This window comes from Miniopterus natalensis, chromosome 14 (genome assembly GCF_054644295.1).
Source record: "Miniopterus natalensis isolate mMinNat1 chromosome 14, mMinNat1.hap1, whole genome shotgun sequence".
Taxonomy (NCBI): domain Eukaryota; kingdom Metazoa; phylum Chordata; class Mammalia; order Chiroptera; family Miniopteridae; genus Miniopterus; species Miniopterus natalensis.
Window position 1 is genome coordinate 32,405,691 of NC_142094.1, and position 16,091 is coordinate 32,421,781.

General features: G+C 34.9%; 1 protein-coding gene across 1 annotated transcript in view; it reads left to right on the plus strand.

The window, feature by feature from the left end:
• PCDH15 (protocadherin related 15) overlaps positions 1-16,091 on the plus strand; it is a 900,353-nt gene that overhangs the window by 819,404 nt on the left and 64,858 nt on the right. Inside the window, exon 31 of the mRNA XM_087824418.1 lies at positions 8,790-8,917. Coding sequence (XP_087680544.1) covers positions 8,790-8,917 — 128 coding nt within the window. The remainder of the gene's footprint in view (positions 1-8,789; positions 8,918-16,091) is intronic.

Here is a 16,091-nt window from a genome sequence, read left to right on the forward strand (position 1 = left end):
ATAGAAATTAGAGACTACTTTAAGAAAACTGATACCATCATGCCCATTATGATATTTTTTTGGTCTCTAGGCATCTTATTTAATGACACAGTTGAGCCCTAGCTGGTGTTGCTCAGTGGTTAGAGCATTGTCCTATGTACCGAAGGGTCACAGTTTGATTCTCCATCAAGGGCAGTACCCCAGTAGGAGTGTGTGCGAGAGGCAACCAATGGATGTATCTCCCTCACATCCATGTTTCTCTCTCTCCTCCTTCCCTTCTTCCCTCACTCTTTTCCACTCTCTCTAAAATGGAAAAGTTTCCTCAGGTAAGGATTAACAACAACAGAAAAGAAACAGTTGAAACAACTACATTTTTAATAAAACAAAAATTTATCTGTCACAATTCAATTGTGAAAAATAGCTCCGCTTGGAAGTGTAAAATTAAAATGGTTATGAAATTTTATTTATAAATTTCTAAAACCAACTGCATTGAGGCAATAGTCTCCCATTGACCCCAAAATTGATATTTGGTACTGATGACAATGGTGTGCTATCAGCCATACTTAGAGTATAGATTGTAATGCATATTCTTTCATATATAACATGATGGAAAAATGTTTCATGAGGAAAATATTTTTACTGCTTCCATGTGCAATTGAAGATAAAATATTTAAAAGTCAAACAATGCATAAAATGATTCTCCTTAACTTATACCTAAGACCTACATCCAGGAGATATAATTATTTCATTTTTAGGAACTTATGCTTAATTAATATAGTTAATTAATTCTTTTCTTAGATATTTTAGTCTGAATTTAAAATGGTATTCAAAATAGAGATCATTCACTGACTCACAGATATTTTTGCAACATTTTATATTTTGTTTCTGAGAGCAGCAAACATTTGATTGATAATGAAGTCCCATTTCAGTAGAGGCAAACTATGCCCTTTTAAATGCACACAAAACTATGCATGAAAGACATGAAATTTGTTAAATCATATAAATTATAGAAATACCAACATTTCCAGAAGTGGAAAACTAAAGTCACTAGATAGTGACTTTAACATAAGCCTAGAATTCATTTTAGCTATTTAAAATGTGGAAGAAAATTATCAGAATTTGTTGCTAGATACATTAATTCTTCAAATTGTCTATGGGTGCAGTGTTGGCCCTCTGCAGTCTCTTGTTACATAATGAAGTATATAAAGTAAGGCAGCTCTAGTCTTTTTAATATTGTGCTAAAGATTTAGTTAGCTATGAGACTGATTTTATTTCTTTTTATCTCTTATAACAAATGGAAAGTGAACATTTTTTTCTCTTAGTGACATATTCTGACTAGTCTTAACAAGCAGCTGAACTCTCCTGGTTGATTATGGTAAGAAAGAAAAAATTCCCATTAACTAGGCAAAAATACATTTCAACATTATATTTAAATAAGAGAAAGAACTATGGGGAAACGTACCACACAGAAAGAATGATCGCCTGAACCTTCAGACATTTTCATTTTTTTAACTTTAATGAAATTCTTTATCCTGCTTGGCATTTTCTAGGTCACCGTGTTTCTCAGTTTCTATATTGATTGAGTTTTTTTCCCTTAATTGAATTATTTTTCCTTAATCTCAAGGAATAAGTACACATTGCTGGTTTTGTTTGCATTATTTCTCCTAAAATATCTTTCCTGGGGAATCTCAGAGGGAAGGAGGGGGGTGGAGGGGGAGAGATTAACCAAAGGATTGATATACATATATGCACAACCCATGGACACCGACCTGGTGTGGTGAGGGACTGGGGAGGAGGGTAGGGCAGAATGGAAGGGGTCAATGGGGAGAAAAGGGACATCTGTAATATTTTGAACAATAAAAAATAATAAAATATCCTTCCCTCATTGTTTTCCAAATAAACTCCTATTTTACAAGGCTCATTTAAAAAGTCATCTCATTTTTGACACTTTCTTTAATCATCCATTATCCCTGTAATGTGGGGAACAAACACACCTGGCTTGTGAGTTGTCAAAGGCCAAGGATGCAGTATTATACAATTTTGTATTGCCTGGTTTCCATCACAGGAACCCAGGTACTATGTGGGTGATTTCAGAGAAGATAAAATTTGAGATAGATCCTGAAGGAGAGAATAGTATAGATAACAGTCTGGATGAAGGCGGAGAAGATCTATTTCAGGGGAAAATAGTGAATGCTCTTTTGACTGTACAGTGGAGAATTAGCTTAGTAAATTATGTCTGATGCTGAGGGCAAGCAGAGTTTGGCATCCAAAAATATGCATTTTGGGATATCGATTTTTTTAAGCTTGTTAATTTTAAGAAAAGAAAGATTCTGGAAAAATCTTTGACCTTCCCTTTAACTACCTAAAAAAATTTAGATAAAATACTTGCTCTAAGAAGGGTGCTACTATCATAGATACCTGTAGTTTAATATGAAGTAGGTGTGATAGAGAGGAGCCTAGTAAGACCCATTTGATCAAAATTCCCTCTATGGGCCATTGATAGAGATGGCCCAGCAAACATTTGTTTACCAAATATTTACTTTTTCAGCTCCATGTGAATTGCCTTCCTGCCCTTTGAAGTCCCAAACCACAACTCCCCCTTCTCCTGAGCTCAGGATGGCATAAAAGCCTTAATTGCCCAACCTGTTTCCAGATCTTATAGTCCCATGGAACCCCCATATGTACATACATAAGAAACTTGGTCACTTTTTCTCCTGTGAATCTGTCTCATGTTAATTTGATTATTAGTCGAGCCAGAAGAATGTAGAAGATAGAAGGAAAATTATTTTCCCCACCACACAATGCCATGCCTTGATCAGTTTTCTATTAAAGAAATGCTATTGTGTCACCTCTTGTTCTGCTGAACTTTACATTTTTGGCATTAATTATTTATATTGAAATCATATTACACTTACCCTTAGATCTTATTATGATTGCCTTTGCCCAAAATTTATGTACTTCTGACCTGGACTAATGAATTGAGCCATCATTTGATAACTCCTCTCAGTGACTGTGACTTGCATTACATTTACAAAGACATTTTATGAGATAAACATGTGAAATGATAATAAAATGCTAAACATATGGCCAAATAACAGAACCAACTGCATTCTGAAGTAAAAATATATGTACAGGATAGGATACTGGGGTTGTGCTATTTTGATCCTGAAATCACATATTATTTATTATCCTTGATTACATTACATGGATTGGTAATGGCTTTGTAGGTCCTCTCATAATTATTATTACTCTTTGACTAATGCTATTGTTCTTAATTAGAATTATGTAGAGTCAAGATAACTTATAGAACAGACATGAATATGGGGAAATGTAGGACTTGATCACTGGCCACGAAGAGAAAAAAACAAAACAAGGATAATTTTATACTTTTGATCCTGGGTAACATAAATGAAATCTAGAAAATAGTTAGAAATAAGGAGTTGAATATTTAAGGGTGCTCAAGGCTGGGCATACAGATTGATTGGGCATATAGTAATCATATAGAATGATTACTCACTAGCATCATATGATATATATTTAAAATAAGGTTTCATTGAGTAAATCAAGCAGAAAGGCATCAAATAAAAAAAGCATCTCTCTAGCTTCCATACCCCACAGAGAGAAGACCCTAATTTGTACATACCTGAACACACCATAAAAGGAACTAAAAGCTGCGGACTTAAAATAGTACTACTCCACATGCTTAAAGGGAATTTTGAAATCAGGTAAGGAAAGACTCCTTGACCTTGTGAAAATGGGAACTTCCTGGTCAAGAAAATATGTCCAAAAGCAGGGGAGCTGGTGAAGCCAAGCAGCTTGGATCAGGGGGAGGAAGTTTAGATCCACGGAGCTAACCCAGATCCAATGACCTACTTACTTATTTATCTGTCAAAAAAGAAAATTAATGAGCCCCCAGGGCCATTTGGCCCTGTCTCTCTGAGAGACTTACAAGAGAAAAGAGCAAAAGACTGAATTTGGAGAAGCCCTTCATTTAGTGAATGAGAGAAAGAAACAGCCGTGAATCCCCCATGGAAGAAAGGAGTAAAATATATGTAATGATGGCCCATTAGCCAAAGGAGGAGTTTCAAGAGAAGGAGAGAATAGTGAAAACTTCAAAAGTTACTGATGTTCAAGAAAATTTACAGCCGAAGAAAACATGTTCAGTGACACTTAGTTGGGCCACACAGTAACTACAGTTAATGTCAAATAAATGGACAAGACCTGTATGTGGAAGAAAACAGAAATTATAGCGCATAAAGGATTTCCTGGTTTTATCTACACAATAGATAATTTATAATTTAGTCTGTTCTTAAATATTCCTTCATTTCTAAATTTTTATATTTTTATGAGGCATGCATTTCAGTTTAATTTATGTATGGACATGAACATATATGCAAAAGCTGAGAATTTTCTGTTTCAGAAATAAAAAACATAAATTTAGCTTGTCATTCTTTTTACTCATTATTCAAAACACAAATCTAGGAGTTAATTCTTCTTCCAAAGCTAATGCATTTTTTGTCCCCAGGAACTTTAATAAGTTCAGTTAATAAATCTTGTTCCTGTTTTTCTCCCTCTTGATATCTTGTACTTAATTAGTCCCCTATGTAATATCTTGAAGATAATTGCAGACAAACAATTTAAAGAAAGTCATTATTTTAAATGCTGTCACTTTTAATTTTCAAAATCTGTTTTCAGTTATTTATTTATAGCATATGCTTTCTATCACAATTCCTTGATAGCGATTGCTATGTTTCTGCTTTATTAAAATGGATAAGGCAATTGGATACTCTAGCCAGTCCAGCAGTTCAATTTAATTAATAAAAGATTCCTATTAGATGATATTCCATAAATGCTAAGGTATATATGAGATTCAAGGACAAGAGGCATAGGAAAATTTTATAAAACATATTTATTAAGAAAAATGGTATAACTCAGATTATTTACCAATGACACAGCTCAAATTTAAAATTACCTTAAGAGAATAGAAGAGAAATGGCAGATAACTAAAAATTTAACATAATAAATTAAGATCCCTGGCTTTGGTTACAGACAGGCCTGTGTTTCATACACATCTTTGTTTTTTAATAACCTCTCTAAGCTCTAGAATCTTCAACATTTTATCAGTATAAATATTACTATACCTCTTAGGGTGTTTGAGAATTTTAAGTGAAATGATGTCTGCAAAGTACTTAACTTATTAACACAACACCCAAGTAAAAACTATAATAATAATTATTATTACTATTACTTTTATTGTTATTACTAGCTGTAATATGTTTGAGTGACACTTAAAATATAGCAATTATACACTAAAAATGCTTCCTCTACTCCTCTAAATTATTGTATACAGGATTCCACATGTTTTTCTTTACATTCTTTGCATAACCAATGTTTTTAGATTGGGACATGTTAGAAAAACCATCATACCATCTTTTGGAGTTTTTAAATTTGAATGCCCTGATCTTGATTGACAATCAGACAATGTATGACTAAAAACACAGACCACGTATTTCCCAACAAGAATGGTCAAAATAATGTAATCATCCATGACACAAAAAGGAGAAGATGCAAAATACAATACTTTGTTAAATTTTACAACAATAAATGGAAAATTTGCATTTTATAATGTCTTTGCTACCTTGGGAGGGAATGAGCAAACTCTTTCTATAAGCAGGAGGTATAGCCCCCATCCTCTCCTATGGACTAAAGGGCTAATTTCCAACTGTACTTGGAGTGCTTAGTTGATTGGAAGCAACAGGAACCACCTCTGACTGACCGACATTAAAAAGAAGTTACTGGAAAAACACTTTGTGGCTTGCACAAAGCTGACTAGGATCTAAGAAAGGGCAAGAAAACCACATAAGCTTTAGAAATGTTAGAAACTCAGAATGCTGCTTCTTTGGGCAGTGACATCAAGACAGCTGGGCTCCCGTACCTAAAGCAGTTGGCAATCAGCATAAGGATCTGAGGGGAGAGTTGGATTAGGGGTGGTGGGGACACACATGTCCCCGTGGCCAAGGGTGCAGTGCAAAGCACTGGGATGGACACTTTCACTAAGAGCACGTAGTCATGATTAAAATAAAAATATATTTCAAATAGTTCATATAGACGTAAAAAGCATTATTCATACTATTAACCATACTTTGGTGCTGATTTTTTTCCATTTTCAATAAAATTGTGATTGCACAAGACTCAAAGTTATGAAATTGTATCAAGCCAATAGAAAGCAGTATAAAGTTATTTGGTATAAAAACAGACCACGATGAGACTTAATGGAACCCAGTAGCATTATGTACTGAGTATATATAAAATATTTATAGTATTATTTCTAGTATTTCTCTTCCACTTCTTTTTCTGGCAGATGAGTTAGAAATTATGCAGTTCAGCAGCACATATTCAATTCCAATAAAATTTAATTATATAAAATAAATATTTAGGCAAATACTTTTAAAAAATCAAAAGGAAGACTAACACATAATCATATTGAAAGGAAGTTAGAGGCAAGAAGAACAACAAATTTAAAAAATTAAGATAAGTAGATGTTACTAGTATTAATAGTATTATGCATGTAAAGTTAAAGATGCCCAAACTTGGCAGATGGAAATTTAAAAAAAAGGAATTTAGAAAGATACTTAAGTGTGTCCTATGGTTACCCTTTCATAATTGTGCTTGCTTTCCTAATGTAGTTTAGGGCATGGAAATACTATCATAATTTTTATTTCATGGATTCTTTAAAACACTAAATTAAATATGGATAAATTCTGTATTACTCTTTTAACATATACAGACTTAAGCACAATTAATATGGAATCATGATATCTTATGTGATAATAATGTTGTTTGTGAGATACGTATATTATAAATGAAAACCTTGAAAATCTTTACTTGAGTTGTTAAAGTTGGATAAATTATTTTACAGGAAATTTACAATCATTGCATATCAATAGTGTAAATAGATATTTATCTAGATGTTTCTATGGATATTAACTTCAGGGGGTTTTAATGACTGCTAAAATAATATTTAAATAATTATTTTACTGCAGTCTCTCTCTGGAGTTTATAAGATGTATACATATGTAATATTTTTATATAGCTCATAAGTGTTGCTGTAAATTACAACACTGTCTCTTACATTAGTTTTTGGGAAAACTAATACCTAAGGAAATAGTAGCTTTTAAAGGATTTCTAAAAGCACAAATTGTTCCTAATGGTGTGATATTTTTATGCCAGGGCCTAACCTTTTGTGATCATTTTCTAAAGTGCCAGGAGAAAAGTAGGCAAGCTTCAGAACATAAATCTATTCCTTTTCAGTGAGCTGAAAACCAACCTGTACTTTTCAGTTCTGCAAATCGTCATAACTAATGTGGTCATTTATTAAGAACATGAAAACAGTTGTTGGAAAGGTAATATAGTTTAGGGTTACTTTTCTACAAAAATATTGTTTAGAGCTGTTAGCTCCTTTGATTCTAGAGATAAAAATGGTCTGCTAAGATGAAAATGGGTTTCATTTGGATGAACTCTGATTGTTTGTGGCTCACCAGGGTGCCATTCCGAGCCTGGCACTGGAGGATAGAGAAGCATAATCTGCCATTAGCCCTGTTCTCTGTTGACCTAGCACATTTTTTTCTGTCGATTCTAGCTCTCCCAGTTCAGGATGGTGGGAAAGAGATAAATAAGAGAGAAACGAAATGAGTAGCAGCAGGATAGGGATAGTTAGTTGGGACTTACCCTTGTGTCCCTCTGATCTCAGGGCAAGCAATAAGCGGCCTGTTTTAAGTTCTCACTAAGATAATGAAGGTTCCCGTTCACTTATTCAGCCAACACCCATGATGTACCCACTGTGCTCGTAGATTGGTGTTAATTAGTTATGGTTGGGGATATGATAAAGCATCAGAATTAGAGTGTCTGTGATAAATCGTTTGTAGATCCCTTGTCATATAGTTGATCTGAATTGAAATGCGTGAGACAAGCTCACTGAAGTACTACATCAGAATACTTCTGTAATCTGAATCGACTCTGCAGAATGATAGCCACTTATCCCTCATTTTATCTGTTCTGTAAATGGTTATTCTTGAACCAGTGACAAGTGCTACATTGCTCATTAAAGGTGTGATGGTTGAGGGGTGAGATTCTAACATTTGATGATGAAATGTATTCTTTATGGCCTATGTACTATTGTTTAAATGACAAAACCCAGCATTTATGAGTTACATGGCAATCATCTCTCCAGCTGCATCTTTTGCAGTGAATGGTAGGTAGCCTCTGATGCATGATGAAGCTTGTTTTCCATTTGCAGAAATAAGCACCTCATCTGACCATTGCTTACTTTTAATCTTAAATAAAAAACATTGTAATACATTGTAAGCTAAAGTAACATCATCGCTAGTTTTATACTTAAGAAGAAAAAATATATATTTTAGTTTATGGAAGTTTCTATTACTTCATAAGGTCTTTATATATTTGTGTCACTTTTGTGGAAGTAGTAATGTGTGTGAAGTGTTTGCAAACATGAACAGTTCAGTTGATTCATTAAAATTAGCAGAATGCAATACTTTAGTGCCTATTAAATCAAATAAAATGAATTACTAGGACATGCTAATTAAAAGAAATAGCAACAACATAGCCTTATGTCAGAAACATCACTATCAGTGTCCTTTGTGGATTTTGTGGTGTCAGGCATGTCATTTAGGAATGACTTTTGATTTGTTATTTCCATTGATTTGGAAAAAAATAAAGTACAAATATTTACTCCAGTACATTTTTTCTAATGAATAACCATTAATAAAAATGTATTATTTCTTATCCTTCAGGCAATACAGCTAAGGTATATATTGAGATTCAGGATGAAAATGATCATCCCCCAGTGTTTCAGAAAAAGTTCTACATTGGCGGTGTATCTGAAGATGCAAGAATGTTTGCTTCTGTGCTCAGAGTTAAGGTATGAGAAAATTTATTCATACAGACCTAAAGTAAAAGCAAAGAGCTTACATTTTGCAGATAAATTATAACCAATTTTGCAGGTAAACTAAAACCATGTTGTAGGCTCTGAGTACTTATTCCTGTTTAAACAAAGTCTTAAACTTGGAGATAAAAGGTTTTAATTAGCCAGACTAAATAGAGATTAATTAGGAGGCAAATACTAAGCAAACTTTTGTATTTTTATTTTTACTACAAAAAAGGAAACACAGTATTTATGATGTTTTATATTGAATAAGAGATTAAAATGTATGCTTTCTTCATATACTTTTTTATTGTCATTTTCTAATAGAAGAAATAATATAATAAATTTTGAAATTATTTTTCTGCAATAATTTTTAAAATTCACACTGCTAGTTACATAAATGTAAAACAATACTACTAATTTTAGTACTTTACTAAAAGTTTAAAAAACTTGGATATGTCAGAAAAAAATTTGCATAGGATAAAAAAAAAATACAATGTCTAAGACTGGAGTTGATAATTCTCCATTTTTTCCTAATTAATTATTAACTATATTTAAAATTTTTTAAAGGGTTGGCAGTACATGAAGTCAGAATCATTTTATTACTAAGAAATAATAAATTTATAAATATTATCTTGCATTGGGGAAAATGTTTAGAAGCTACAACATTTTAGATTCTCCATTTCAGTTATTTTCCTGGAAGTTCTTAGTAAATCAATTTTTAAAACTAGCTATTAACATACACACATTAAATCTAAGTTTCCCCAAACAAATCCAGCTGCTTATTGCCTATAGTTTTGCACAGGAACAGTTGCCTTCCTTTCCCTATTACGAGGAAGACTATGATGAGAGCTCTTTTTGCATATAGTTTTATCACCTTAGACACCCTAAGGGAGAGAAAAATCAATCAAACAAATGAAGCTTGTGCTTACAAAATAAATTTTCCACAGGGCTGAACACTGACTCCTGATCTGAATCACCAGTTAGAACTAAACGTGGTCCACAAATTTTAAGTCAACCACATTGCATCCAAACAACTTGCATTATGATTTCCAAGTAACAGTCCTTTGGAGGTGATTTTTACCTTCTTTTATCTTTGAGCCCCATTAACTATTGATTGACGCAGTTCATTCATTCAATCAGTAAATTTTTTTTTCAGGACTGTAAGTCCACTGTTCTAGATGTTGGGTGTAGAATAAGTCAAAAACAATCACACAGACAAAAAGTTACCACCCCACTAATACAAACGAGAGAGAGAGAAAACAAATACTATATCAAGAAAATCAGTAGCTATTTAATATGGGTTCATGTGGTCAAGAGAAAGACTTGCTGATTCCTAGGTAAGGAACACTGTGAGCATTCCAATATAAAGTCCCTGAAGCTAGAGGGAGCTTGGAGGTGGGCATGGCTGAAAAAGACCGTTTGGAGATAAGATTGGAAATCTGGTCCAGGACTACAATATGGGACTTATTCTAGAGGTTTGTAGAAAGAAGGACATTGAACGGTTTTGTTCACAGGGGTTATTCTGCATGTTGTGCAGGGTTGGGAGTGGGAGCTAGTGTTTGTTATCAGACAAGAGTAGAAACCGAACCTAATGCATTACTTTCCAGGCAAGATTTCATAGCAGCTTGAACCATGGTAGTAGGCAGAGGAGATAGTGGGTAGGGAGTCATATGATAGCCAAAAGGATTTGCTGATGGATTCTATGTGAGGCATTAGAGAAAATTTAAAAATGACTGAGGTTTTTGTTCTGAACAGGAACCCATCCCCCATGCCCTATGATTGGGGTGGCAGAAATCAAGAGTTCATTTTTGGAGATTATGTGTTGGTGAGGTTTTCTCAATATGCAAGCATAGTTCTTGACAAGGTGGTTGGAGATGCTGATCTAGATTCAGGAAAGAAATCACTGGTCAGGATGAAATCACCTAGAAAATGGGTGTAGACAGAAAAAAAACAAAGACTATTTCCTGGGTACTCAGCACTTAGAGATCAGGACGAGATCCATCAAAAGATATGGAGAATTCACTAGGAAAATGCAGAATTCATGCACTGTGTAAAGAAAAAGTTTGTTAAGAGAGGGAGTGATCAACTGTCCCATGCTCCTGTGAATAGAATACCCCTGTGGGTTTTTAAAAAATATGCTTTTACTGATTTCAGAGAGAGGAAGAGAGAGGGAGAGAGAGAGAAACATCAATGATGAGAGTTGTCATTGATCAGCTGCCTCCTGCACACCCCCACTGGGGATCGAGCCCGCAACCCGGGCATGTGCCCTGACCGGGAATCGAACCGTGTCTGCCTGGCTTATAGGTGGACACTCAACCACTGAGCCACGCTGGCCAGGAGCCTATGTGGGTTTTTATATGACCACATACGATATTAAGAATATATTGTAGTGGAGGAAAAAACAATAAGCCAAATGCTAAAATGTTCCATTAATAAAGGGGATCATTAAAGAAGTCTGTAGATGGTGGTAGCAAGAGAATTTAGTGGGTGATATAATCTGATGATAGCATTTACTTCAGAGGATTTGGTAGAAGATGACCGAGGAGATGGAATAATGTTCTAGAAGCAGCAATTCAGAGACGGAAAGACACCTGCCATGTATCTACCCCTGAGCTCTGTCCTACGTAAAGTGTGGAGACCTCTGTTTGAGACGCTGCAGAAAGCAGTGTCTTGTATGGAGGGGAGGGGAAGCGTGGGGGGGATCAGAAAGCAACATTCCTATTTAGAGAGAAAGTTAAATATTTAGGAGATATTGACAGTGCGAGCCCATGAATTCCAGGGGTCCTAGGAAAGCTTGGTGAGTCGTATGAAGATGTGTAAAGAGCTACATAGGGAGAAGTAAGTATGTGTGATGAGGGATGTCTTAGAGTGAACACAGGGTTCCTTGCGGCGAGTGAGCAGGATGGGGTTGATGGTTTCTCCAGGACTGCTGAGAGCTCGGCAGACATTCCTCCCGTCAGTGCAGCGGTGGGTATGCAGGCTGGGGAAGGGGGTGTTTCCCAGGAAACCAGTTTCACGCAGTGTGATATTCTATGTGAGTTGGAGGAGAGAGAAAGAGAGAAGAGTTTAGCGATGTATTGATGCAAGTATATGCTCTGGTAGCTCAATTAGGAAACCACAGATTGCCATGTGAATTGTAAGGAAGGAGATATTTCAATTGGTAAAAGAACATGAAAGGTTTCCTGGAGGGAAAAAAATTTGTAAGCACGGGAGGGTAGTTGGATTTACACAGCGAATGTCAAATGAGGAGGGTGGCCCAAGCAGGGGAAGCACAGTGAGCCAAGCCTGCAAGAAACAGGGCAGTGTGTTTGTGGAGCAGGGATAAGAGGCAGGTACCTTCGGAGGTTATGAGAGAAATAAATCTTTAAATGGTGAGCATTTGCAAATGCTGCCTTTAGCCTTGAAGCCTGTGATCTTCCCCCTTTCCAAATTTAATCAGAGTAAAAGTGAGTTAACAGTCCTCTATTCATACTTAGAGCAGCAAAAATCTTATTGGAAACAGCCCTGAATCAGGGCCAGCCAAGCTCTGGAGCTTGATGGAAAGATGATTTAAAACACAGGGAAGCAGCCCAGGATTATAAAGGAGGCTTTTATATCACTTACTATATAATGTTGGGGTAATGTAATATTTCATCTACCGTGCATGCAAGTTAATTTTTTCAGTTTATCATGAAATGCATAATGGTAAATTTAAAATTTAAAATTGTGTTATATGTAGGACTAGGAGACATATTGTAGAATTGACTAAGACATATCAGTAGAATAAAAGATAAGAATAAAACTATTCTTACTTGCTTAAAATATGGATACTGATTAAGGGTATTATTAAGAATTTGTTGGGGAAAAGGCAACCCAATGAGAGCATTATGGAAATGAATGATCCATTATAAATGAGAGTAAAAGATAGTTGTTTATATATGCTCTGAGGTGGCGCATCTAATATGCTTAGAGACTTGAAAGTTCATTTCAAAAAATGTATACTGTGTTCCTAGTGTGTGCTGAAAATAGAGGCAAACAAAACAAACTGTCTCTCTGCTGTTATAGAGTTAACATTTTAGTAAACTAGACCCCAAAAAGTAAATAAACAAGGGTTTCATTTATAAAGATCTGTAGTCATTTGGTTTCTGGCTCAAAAATTTGAATGTTCATGTCATGTTAGAGCAATTCTTGGGTTAAAAGAATTAATTTGGAAATACCCCCTATAGTTACTATAGTTTAATATTGATATCTCTCTCACAACTGAATGTAGCAAACTGATTTTCATTGGTCAAAAGCAATAAGTCATTTTAATTGCAGGAAGAGGGAGAAAAACATTAAATGGTAATATTTCTTTTCAGCCTTTAATATAAGAATTAACATCAGTCATAAGCATCGCCCTTATATATATATATATCCAAAAGAACTGAAAGCAGGGTCTTGAACAGGTGTTTGTACATCACTGTTCATAGAAGTATTATTCACAGTGCTAAGTGTGGAAACATCTTATATATCTATTAGCAGATGAAAGGATGAACCAAGCAACGGAATATATTTAGTTTTAAAAAATCTAAAATATGCTACACCATGGATAAAACTTGAAGACTTTATGCTAAGTGAAATAAGCCAGACACAGACATACAAATACCATATGATTCCACTTGTATGAGGTTCCTAGAACAGTCAGACTCATAAAGGCAGGGGTCATGGGGAGGGCAGACTGAGGAGTTACAGTTTAATGGGTACAAAATTTCACTTTGGGAAGATGAAAAAGCTTAGACATGAATGGCAGTGAGGCTGCAGCACAGTGTGACTGTGTTTAATGTAACTATATTGTGCACTTAAAAACAATGGATGTGGCCCTAACCAGTTTGCCCAGTGGTTAGAGCGTTGGCCCTCAGACTGAAGGGTGTCAGGTTCGATTCTGGGCAAGGGCACATACCTTGGTTGCAGGCTCCTTCCCTTGCCCCGTCTCTGTGCATGTCTCCCTCTCTCTCTCTCCTCCTTCCATTCTCTCTGAAAAGCAATGGAAAAAATATCCTCAGGTGAGGAATAAAAAAAGGCTAAAATGGTAAATTTTATGTGATATATATTTTAGCACAGTAAAAGAAAACTACCAGTGGTGTGGGGTGGGCATCACCAGTATTGAACAAATATGTAAACTGATCTATTCAAAGCTGTTATTTTACAGTGGTATCTATTTTTCTTAAGTTGGTTTGAATATGAACCTCACATTCAGATTCAGAAGTAAATATTTGCCAACACATCACTCATACCAGTACCAGTTGCAACAGTTTCTCGGCGAGGCTCCCTGTGGGCCCATAACCAGCCCCCTCCTCAGCCTGCAAGGAGTCCATGTCGGGATCCCCCGGAAAATTCCGATCCACCCTTCTTTGGGGGCAGGCCACGAGCTGCATATCACTAACTGAAGTGTCCATGCTAATGAAAGATGACTGATAAATTTGGTTACATCCCAATAACAGACCACTAAAACAAAGGTGCTGTTAATGATTAAAAGAGAAGCAATATGCTAAAAGCAAATATTTGCAACATATAGTTTTTTAGAAACTCGTAAAACAGCATCCAGAATATAGGAAGAATTTTTTAAAAAGCAACGACTCGGCCAATAAAAGCAAAGCTGAAAAGCCATGTATGTTTGTCACATTCCTCATGATTTTCTGTGTGAGATAAGGAAAATTAAGCTAAGCTTCTGAACATTAACCTTTTTGTTCCTCTTGGGCCTTTGAAAGCTATTAATCAATGACTATTACTTACCAATAATAACAGCTGCCATTTATTTGTGAATATTATTTTTCTGAGCACTATGTAAAGCCCTTTACTTATTTTAGCTTACAGAATTTATTTAAATAAATAAGCAAGCAAGCAAAGCAAGCAACAAATAAAATAAAACACTTATTTACAAGGTAGGTGCAACTCTTCCTTATTGTATTCTTGCAAAAATGAAGACACGGAAAGTTAAATAACGTTCCACATATCACTCAGTCAGCAAAGACAGAATTCAGAGTTAGATTTATCTTTGTTCAAGGCCTGTTCTTGCAATCTCTAGATTATGTCACTTCCCATGGAAAGTGAGGAGTGCAATCTTGCCAGAAAAAGAATGTTGGCAGAAAATAACAGAACATATTAAATTTGTATGAAAAATTAGGACATAATTAACAAGGCAACCAAGTGATTTTTAAAATGAGATGTGCTCTGTGAATTATGGTCTCCTTTATTAAGGTAGCAAGTCTGGTCTGGTTTTAGAAACACCTTTCAATTTATTATCCAACTTTTCCAGTTTATTGCATGTCAATATTTATTACTGCAACTAATTGCCTAATTTAATGAAAATATAGAGAGATATAAAATATGATCAAGATTAATTTTAAAAATCTCTGAATTATGAATTTATATTTCCAGAAGTTAATGCAATAAGGATTAACCTCTCCTTCCACAAGTTGTAAATATAAAAAACTCAGCATCAGAAAAGTTGAATTAAAATGTTGACTTGATGTCTACAAAAAGTCAAAAAGACAATGAACATTGCAACCTTGAGTTATTAAAGAAGCCAGATTTAAATGTATGGACTAAAGAAAATAATAGTTTTTAAAAGTATTAAGGAATGGAGAGTTCTCACTCACAGATATTAAATTTTCTATCACATTTTAAAAATAAGAATGAAAGGGTAACAGGGGTTTTTAGAAGAATGATGATGTTGAGAGAAAAAGTCACAGCCACAGTTAGAGAATGCAAATTTCCCTCAGTACAGTAAGTGTAGAAATAGGCAAGGTTAGCAATGCAGAGAGCAGTACTATTTGCTCCTACGCCCACCGATGTGACTCTGATGGAAAACAGTGCCAGCACGTTTGGAGGGTTTAGTATGTGTTTCCCCAGTGCAGCATTGCAAGACATAATCCCAAAGATAATTCAGGCAAATAAGAATTACTTTTGTCTGAAAATGCCCTGTAATTTCTTAAATCTCCATTTAACTTTGCTTTGAATTGACCTGACACAGGAGACACCAATCTTAAGCAAAAATGATTTAAATGAGCTTTCCAAAAAGGTTTTATTCATACTTCTCTAACTACATTTTAATTTTGAACTGCCTATGAATAGTGCCAATACAAAGAATACATTACTAAATTGCTTTAAAATGTATTATGAAGAAATTTTAATTCCAAGTAAGTCATAA